This window comes from Triticum urartu, chromosome 2 (assembly GCF_003073215.2).
Source record: "Triticum urartu cultivar G1812 chromosome 2, Tu2.1, whole genome shotgun sequence".
Lineage (NCBI taxonomy): Eukaryota > Viridiplantae > Streptophyta > Magnoliopsida > Poales > Poaceae > Triticum > Triticum urartu.
In genome coordinates this window covers 21,380,323-21,389,679 of record NC_053023.1, presented here as the reverse complement: position 1 = coordinate 21,389,679, position 9,357 = coordinate 21,380,323, and the positions used below count along the sequence as shown (strand labels likewise).

The following is a 9,357-nucleotide window of genomic DNA, read 5'->3' as shown; positions in this document are numbered from 1 at the left end:
ATACCACTTTTTTAAGAACTTTGTAATAATCAATTAAATTTGTCATTGTACTTATTGATCACCCCCTTTAGGTCCATCTCGTTCCTTTTGAACTTCCTACCATCTGTCTTAGTTTTAGCCGACGATACAGATCGAGTCAACCTCCCCTATGTCCATGTTGTTTGGAGAAGATAGACAATGAAATATCTGAAACTTAAATGGTAAACAACAAATTATGCTCTATAATTTAGCGTTGATTACCTCCTAAACTAGGTTTTTACCTTAGATTAGTTTTGTATGTTACATGCCAATTTCAAACTTGGTCTACAACTAAGGTACATGACATGTGAGTCGAACATGATTCTACTCTTTATCACGCTTACACATACCAGTACAATTGCTATAGACGTAGAGGAAGTCGAATCTGCAGGGCATCAGTGGCCCAGATCTTATGAATAGGTGTCTCTTAGACCAAAAATGTGGGCCATGACTTAACCCTTGATCCACTATTATCAAATTTGTACACATGCAAATGCAATCATTTGAAATTTTATCGAATTTTAATTTTTTTTAGCAGTCTCCGTGAATAACCTAGGCATTATTTTACAGATTAAGAGGTCACACTTGTGTAGATCCATGCCACCGAGTGCATGCACCTGTCCTACCCGATTACATTTAAACAGTCACTAATAATGCCTTCAATCTTCGGTTCCAGCTTGACATGCATCTGTCCATCCATACATTTTAGCTACCGGCCTTCAAGGTCCGTAATGACCATCTCGAAGTTGCCAGACGTGTCCTCCTTCATGTCGCGAAGGTCAGCCGGAGTGCTCACCGGCATGCAGACCACCGGCCGAAGTGGCCGCCCTGGCACCTGTTGTTGTGACAGCATGGGGATCACAACAGCCATTTGCGGGCGTTGGCTCGGGCTCTCTTGAACGCACAACAGCCCTACCTGGATGCACGTCGATGCCTGCTCTAGCTCCGCTAGGGAGCAGTCATCGCACATAGTTGGGTCAAGGAGCTTGAGGCATTTGTTTTCTTCAAATAGCTTCCATGCCTGCAAAATTTTATTCTATTTTGTTACGGTCAACAAGCTTGAGACTTAGATGTCTAGGCACGGAATTTCAAATTAGAATAAGTGTTATGGAATCACATAAATCTCTTTTTCCTCTTGCATGAAAGGTAATTGATTGATTACATGAGCTATGAGGTTGAAATTCCGTTGGTTCCTCCTCCCAGTGACAATCTCCAGCAGCAACACACCAAAGCTGTACACATCCTGCATGAATGATACCATGCCATCCATGGCGTACTCGGGTGCCATGTAACCACTGTCACCGCATGACACCATACAAAAAACGTTAGAAAATCCAGCTATAGAAATGAAAATTTGATGTAAATTATAGTACTTGACCATTGGTTCAGTTATGCATAGTTGTAGTTCTTACTATGTCCCAACAATCCTTTCCGTGACGGTGGAATCCAGGTTGTTGCCGATGTTGCTGAACAGCTTTGCGATTCCGAAATCTGATATCTTGGCGACCATCTCCCCATTAAGGAGAACATTGGCCGCCTTGAGATCTCGGTGGATCATAGTGTGCCTCGAGTCCTGGTGAAGGTAGAGAAGCCCTCTGGCAATGCCAAGGATGATGTCCATCCTAGTCTTCCAGCTCAAAGTGGCACGCCTCCTCAGATCTGTTGGCAATTTTGCATGATTTAATTTTTTGAGTTGAGTTCTGACGGTACAAATGGTGGCAAGTGTTTTGCTAACTGGGGGTAAGTAGACACGCACCAAAGATGAAGTTGTCCAAGCTCTTGTTACTCATGTACTCGTAGACGAGTATCCTGTCAGAGCAATGGATGCAGCAACCAAGCAGGCGTACAAGGTTGCGATGTTGCAGCCTGGCAATGAGGTCCACCTCATTCTTGAACTCTTTCAGGCCTTGCACTCTGTTGTCAGTTGACAACTTCTTCACTGCAATTTCCTGGCCATCTTGCATTTGACCCTGGTAAATATAGTTCAATTAGTCTCTCAACACACAGCCTCCCATCTCACCAAGTCATGCATGTGTTCCACAACATAATTAATCCAATAATGCATATAATCTTTTTAGACAAACACATGTCATTGGCCTATCATCTTATGCATGTGGCACGCGGAATTGATTGGAGTTGGCGCTACGTATTAATCGTTGGGATTTGGATTAAAGGGTGAAAATTGGAAGCAAAGAAGGCAAGACATTAATAGAAGTATTGGCTGGATGGTCCTCTATATATTCACAAATATTGAAGCAAATTTTCCTCGAAAAATCTACATTGCTAGAAGACTTTTTGGAGATGGGTCGAAGTAAATGAATGAGGGAATGCAATATATTATCAGAATTGAGATATTTTTTCATTAATGTATTAAATTTATTTATTGCCGAAATTCTTCTAACCTAAAGATTATAATGTAAATCATTTTTATTGGGTTGCAGTAAAAATATTTCCTAGCTACTTTCTTAGGAGAATCATCTAGTGTGTCATACAACTACTACATGCCTAGTACTAGCTACTATCTAACTGTTGTTTATATGACCGCAGGAAATTTCAGTTCTGATTGGCATAGATGGATTGTACTATTGCAATGTGTAAATCAGTATCACCTTGTAAACAATGCCGAAGCCACCACGCCCGATTTCGTTCTCGGGGCAGAATCCTCCTGTGGCGCCTCTAATGGTTTCGAAATGGTACGTCGGGCAGTCGCCTATCATGATGTCATCAATCATGGTAGCTGAAAAAAATCGAGAAGGAAGCTACATGATATACATAAGCAATAGAGCAAGTAGCAGTTTCAGATTGTCCTTCCAAAACACACCAATGACTCTTACCTTCTTTGCCGCGCCAGACCTTTTTCCAAATCAAGAAGCCAAGCCATAGCAGAAGTAACCCAAACCCTATTATCAATATAGTGATGACTGCGACAAACTTCTTAGTCTTGACTGGCTCTGGAGATGCAGGTGCAGTGTCTGCGTTGAGCTAAATATAATGGGTGAAAATTGCCGGATCCATGAGTAAGAGTGAAGTGCACCGATCATAATGTCTGAGCTTGACATGTTTGTCCTGGTAGGCGATTGATAAGGACACAACAGTGCTTGAAAATATCATTCTGTGCACTTACACCGGCAATGTTTGATTAGCTATAGGGTCAAAGTTAATTGTTTTCCTTCGATAATGTCCTATTTAGAGGAAAATGAAAATTAAACCCTCATTCAGAGTCCTAGTTAGTGTATGATTTATAGTTTTTAAGTAGTGACGTTGTGTGGAGGCTATATCTTCATTTAGCAATATGATATTTATTTATGGCTCAACTGCACATGATTCCTCTCTTTCATAAAAACAGTTTTGCTAAAACACATCTACATATGCCAAAATTCCATGGGCAGCCTTGATTAACTAGAAGTCATCCATTTCCCGCAAAAAAAAAGAACTATAAGTCATCCATAATTTTTGTTTGGTATCTCGGTGAATTACACGGCTGCGGGAGGACGTGGAGATTACTTGGTGCAACTTTGCAATATACAGATTGACTTAACTTATAACATCAACTGGTCAGATCAATTCTTTTCTAGAATTAACTGATGGCTCAAAAAGTGCCACAACTATTAAATATAAGATATAAGATGAATAAGATCGACTTAGGGCGTGTTCGGCATCTCTCTGGCTTCTCAAATCCTTGGCTCCAGGACCGGAGTGCACCCGAACGGGTTAACTCCGGGTTATGCGAGACAGAAGCTGGCGATTGGCATAGTGCAAATTTGCAGAATCGGAGGAGTTGGGAAAACTGAGCTCCACCAAAACTAGGAAGCGGGAGTTGAAGAAAATTACATTGCCCTGCCACCGCCAAGTGACTCTTGCCGCCAGCAGTCTTTCCCGACCAGGTCTATGGCCCAGCCCATCTTTTCCAAACGTTTTGGACTATCAGCCTGCTCCTCATGGGCCACAAAGGGGTGATTTTATGGGCTTCTGGCTCGCTCCCTCATGCGAGCGAGAAGCCGTGACGCCGAACGGATCGCTGACTCCGGGATCGATCGTCAGAAGCTGGAGCGGGATTTGTGGCGCTGGAGTTGAAGATTTTCCTACCATGAAGAGCTCCCGAACACGCCCTTGCCTTCCTTGAACCAGAAGTTCCAACATGATTTGCCTTTGACTAATCCATAGTTAAAGTCAACGTATTTGGTTCGTTAGGTCAATTGTTTGACCGACAATTACTCTATTAATATATACTCTACCTTATTTGCTGGGTATATTAATATATACTTCATGTAACATAAAATTGATGTCACAAGATTTGTCTTTCAACATATTTTTTTGTGGTTATGATTTTGTATTCAAAAAATGCATAGTACTCTCCCTCCGTATCAAAATATAAAACATAGACAATACATTGTTTTACAATGCGATAATGTTGAAAATTGTCTTATATTTTGATACAGAGGGAGTAATTGTTTAATTATTTGTCCTAACAAAAACTAACACGAAAGTAACATAGAGAGAGGCTTCCTTGCACATCTATTTACATAGTTTATTATTTACCAAGTTCAGAGACGTTGCATAATTTTCTTTGGATGTGCATCTCGGGTGAGTCCTGGACCTGAAAGTTGCAGGTCTTTCTTATGAGACGAAAAGGATGTACACGACTAAGGAGGCAACACGCGAGCACTTCTGCAACCACACGCTAGACACCGATAAAGACGGGAGATAAATCCATGAATAGTCACACTGAATTCTTACTGAATAAGCTGGTGTCCATTTCGGAATTGATTGGCAGGGAGAAGGAGCAAAGTCAAACAAACAGCATCGTGCAAGACTGGTAGTATTTTAGAACATTCACTGTACTGCAGGTTAATTAATGTGACACTACGTCTTGACAGAGAAGCATGGGATGGGTACTGTGACACCGAACCAATCTATTTGGGACAAATAATCTTACTTGGTCAAATTGATTTGGTTCAATTCCTATCTATTGTCCAAAATATTCCAAACTTTTGTGGAGTCCTGTATTTATTTTCTTTGCATGGCTTAATTTCCTGAGATACCCGAGTCGTAGAATGTTTTAGGTGCATTCGGCGGTGTGAGTGTGTACATGTGTGCATCTATTGTAATAGGTGTTTCCCAAAAGAAGACATGTGTTTCTTTTGCGGGGAAAAAAGAAGTACGTTTATTATCATTTCTTAGGTAGGTTTGAATGGGGTCCAGCTAATACAGGTCTGCTAGCTAGTTATCCTATATATAACTAAGTATGTTTATATGCTTTCATGATATTTTTGATGTTATTGTTTGGTGGAGAAAATCAACATTTATTTGGCACTCCAACTACCAGGCACTGAGCTATTGCAAATCAACTCTTGGTGGAGGGCTTCATCATCTTCAAGCTATACTTGTGCCTTAGATTCTTCATCTTTGCTTGTTGATGGTAGGAAGCTTGTTTGCTGCTTGCTTAGCACTATGTACCTTTTTTAGTTGTTTCTTTCTTTCGATTTTGTAAGTTTTGGTTGTTGTAATCCTGGCCAGTTGATGACTTTGCTAATTCAAAGTCGGGCTCGAGCTGAGCCTTCGTTCTAAAAAAACAACTCTTGGTAAAGGGGAAGAGGAGATGTGTGTTCACTAAAACCGTTATAACTTTATCATACCAAGCCTGTATCTGGCCCACAAGTACTCAAAACTCTCGCGACGAGCGTGCAAATACAAAAAATACCCTCGGATTGCGCCAGCAACCCTGGATGGTCCTCAAATTTAGTCTTTAAGTTGGAATTTTTTCCCTCGAAAGTGAAAGAACATCATTCACCGCAGTTTTTCAGTCTGGTTTCGGAATCATGACACTTCTTTAGGAAGGAAAATTCAAGAGATTATGATAAGTATAAACATGGGATAACTAAAGCACGCGCTTGTTCGAGTGATCGGTTTCAGACCGTTCAAATAGGAAACTGGGAATGAGGAACTAGTTGGCGTGATTAGTTGGGATTAGAGAAAATTTGTGTGCCCCCCTCCCTCGAAATTCAGGGAGATGATTGATTACTAGATGGGATTAAGAGGAAATTAAGGCGCCCCCTAAAAATCCGGGTGGGGGGAGTGATTAGTTGTGGAATTGATGGAGCGTTTTAACTAGCCTCATGGTGGGTCCTACTTTGTATGATTGAGTTTTCCATAAAACAAGTCTGTCTCAAACGCGCTTGCGGGTTGGGTCGATTTGCTTGATCGAGCGAGCGAACGCCAAAGAGTCTTTTCGGTATAAACATTAGTCTGCTTGGTAAGGAGAAGTAGTTTTTTCTACACATGCTCTATGATCGGGTCAATCCCATTTGATCATATATTCAAGAAACTCTAGCGAGTATACACCTTAGTGCAGTGAGAGCCAAAGTATTTTTTTATTCTGGTTTTCAATTGATAAGGACTGGACTAACCTGTTTTTGGAAATCTCAGAATGGCTATTTATACTACTCGAAATGATTCAACCAAATTTGAATAAAAAATCCCGAGATAAATATATATGGTTTTTCAATGTGGAAGGCACCACCACCCCCCCCCCCCCCCCGCGTGCAATTAAATAAATTTGTCGACGGTTTCGGGGGTAGTTTTTCAGCTATTGTCCATAATTTTTTCTAATAAAAAGACTATTGACTTAACGAAGTCTCAGTCAAGTAACATATAAGAAAAAAACTGAAAAGAAATGTTTTGTACAAATGTTCATGCAAGATCAAAAGCATAGAGTATCGACTGAGACATAACGAAGTCTTAGTCGATTGAGACTTAGCAAAACTGAGAAAATATTGGAGAGGGCTAATTACCTAGGTCGGACTTTGCCAGCCTGACGAAGAGATCCTGCCCGCCGTCGATGAACCGCGTGTCCACCAGCTCGCCGAACCACTGAATGCACCCGCTCCCGCCGCCACCACTACCACGGATGTCCGACGCGGCGTACGCCGTGCAGGAGCAGTTGGCCAGGCACCTCCGGCCGCACTCCTCGAGCGAGCCGCCGGGGTCCACGCTGCTGCCGTGCGTCTCTGGCAGCTTCACGCCGCGCACGGCGTGGAACCCGTCCTCGTCGCCGGCGCCGCCCCCGCACTGCAGCGGCGTGCTGCGGGCGCACCCGCCGGACGCGTTCCGCATGCCCCACTCCACCGACGACCTCGGCAGGAAGCCCCAGACGCAGCTGCACACCACGGCGTCGACCTCGTTGCAGACGCCGAACGCGCCGCACACGCCGTACCGGTCGCACTCGTCCCTCGGCCCCGACCAGAAGCTGCTCCACCTGAGCGCCGCGCTGTCCCAAACCATGCGGTGTATCACACCAGACTGATGGAGGACAACGCGGGACGGCGGCGAGCCGTCGCACGCGTGGTACATGTAGGAGACCTCGTCGGCGGTGTCGGCGAACTGGAACTCGAACATGCCCTTGTAGGTGGCCATCTCCGGTATGCCGCTGAACCGCACCCCGTTCCACGGTCCCGTCCGGTACGTCTTGCGTCCCTTCCTCCAGATGTGCAGCTCCGGCGAGCCCCGCGTCTCCATTACGTAGCGGAAGTCGCCGGCTGACGGGTCGTCGGCGTGGCGCCACGAAGAGAGGGACCACTCGGCCCCGGTCCCAACGTCCTTTCCGATGCGCATCTCGGACACGTACGTGTTGGTCGGGTGGTCGAAGCTCTGCCACAGCATGGCGCCGGCATCGTCCGTGAGCACGAGGTTGCCGCTGTCGTCCAGCAGCGCGACCGCCGCGGCCGAGGACGAGGAGTTGGACGACCAGACGGTCTCGTTGTTGCTTGCGGCGTCGAGGAGCACGAGGTCTCCTGCGCCGGTAAGCGTGACTATGCCGGAGGACGAGGCGTTGAGCGGGCGGTCGCGGTTGGCGACCCAGATAACGGCGGCCGGGGAGACGGTGAACCATATGCCGAGGAACCACTTGGTGTTGTCGGCGAGGGGGAAGAGGCCGAGCTGGAAGATGTCCCCCGGCGAGACCAGCTTCTGGTCGCCGCCGATGCGACTCCGCCGTGTCAATGTGTTGTTCGCGGCCACGCCCGACGCTGTGAGAAGCAGCACGGAGACAATAGCGAGGAAGAGTCGGCGGTGGCTCATCATCTCCAACGGTTTCACTGAGAGTCAGTGCATTTGTTGTCTCAGTCTCTCTCTTATCCTACTAGACTACCACGGAATTCTGAGAATGCTCTGACAGATGGAACGAATCAAAATGAAGAATAATGCATTCAGCGAACGTTCCGTTCGCATTACAAGTTATTCCCAGATGCAGCAATCAAGAAGACTTGGTCAGAGAACTCTTGCTGACTCAACACGTGGTTCATTTGACTATTTTACACTATCTACAACATGCTGAGTTTAAATATATATTATATATCTCTACTGGTAAATGCCTACTTGCAATGCATGTTAATGTTAGGGATAAAATTAATTCCGTGATTATATTAGGTAGAATGTCAATTGCATGTAAGTTGCATGTTAATTTATAGTATTAGATAGGATATCAACTGCATGTTAATTATGTGATTGGTACATACAATGATATTTAATATGATACTAGTAGAGTGCCCGTGCGTTGCTACGGGCTCATAATATGATCATGTAGACACAAAAATATCATCTTGATGGTCAATTTTAATAACAGTCACAAAGAAGATTGTATCCTGATTGATATTTTTTTAAACAAACCCTGTTTATTATTTACTCCCTTTGGTTCATTGATTTGAAGATGCAATCAAAGTTACCTTGTACCCTCATATCGTGTGGCATCAACTCATGGAGACGCCTTTCATGATTATGGTTCTACCCATGGCTCAAATTAGACATGTATGGATCGGATGTTCTAAATACATTGTAGGGTCTCATCCATGGAATATGAACATTTTTTTACTTATAAAACCAGAAAATTGGAAACATGACTTGCCACTCATGGATGGTGAATTCGACGATATTCGTAGAATATGGTGAGGGTCTGCAACACAAAGAACTCCTCCATGCTCTAAATAAATTGTAGGGTTTCACATGTACAAGGGTATATAATTCAGTAGAAAAAAAAGGAAAACCAATTTTAAATGTTGGACATAAACTTTTAACAAGGTCTCCCAACAGTATTGACAACAAACTACATGTATATTGTTACATCAAAACGGAAGTCAAATGCAAGCATCTATAAATGTACATAGCAGCACCCTCATATAGCAATATGGCATGTACAACAAGTGTCGTTTCACAACTAAAATTTCCTTATATGTTCATAGGGAGTTATGTTTGGGATCCAAATACCAATTCAGAACAGGGACCATTTACCAGCTCAAAGCATGGAATCGATTGGCTTTCAAACTTAAATGAAATTCTGCACGTATT

At 43.8% G+C, this 9,357-nt stretch overlaps 1 protein-coding gene across 2 annotated transcripts; it reads right to left on the bottom strand.

Moving 5' to 3' along the window:
* Positions 1–445: 445 nt before the first annotated feature.
* On the bottom strand, positions 446–8,216 carry LOC125535262 (receptor-like serine/threonine-protein kinase SD1-8). Of its 2 annotated transcripts, XM_048698325.1 has the most exons (7): positions 6,810–8,214; positions 2,853–2,990; positions 2,628–2,755; positions 1,775–1,988; positions 1,431–1,677; positions 1,181–1,313; positions 446–1,039 (listed from the first exon to the last, which is right to left on the bottom strand). In XM_048698325.1, the coding sequence occupies exons 1-7, from the start codon at positions 8,095–8,097 to the stop codon at positions 728–730; spliced, it is 2,460 nt and encodes an 819-aa protein (XP_048554282.1). In that variant the 5' UTR covers positions 8,098–8,214; the 3' UTR covers positions 446–727. The 2 variants fall into 2 exon arrangements, with proteins under 2 accessions (XP_048554282.1, XP_048554283.1); XM_048698326.1 differs by lacking the exon at positions 2,853–2,990 and having other exon boundaries at positions 6,810–8,216.
* Between the last annotated feature and the right edge of the window lie 1,141 nt (positions 8,217–9,357).

Bases quoted from the DNA above. Each gene is read 5' to 3' on its own strand.
- LOC125535262 (XM_048698325.1), bottom strand. From the start codon at position 8,097: ATGATGAGCCACCGCCGACTCTTCCTCGCTATTGTCTCCGTGCTGCTT. The intron at 2,991-6,809 runs GTAATTAGCCCT...AGCTCAACGCAG, and splicing joins GCTGGCAAAGTCCGACCTAG to ACACTGCACCTGCATCTCCA. The intron at 1,040-1,180 runs GTAATCAATCAA...AAAATTTTGCAG, and splicing joins ATTTCAACCTCATAGCTCAT to GCATGGAAGCTATTTGAAGA.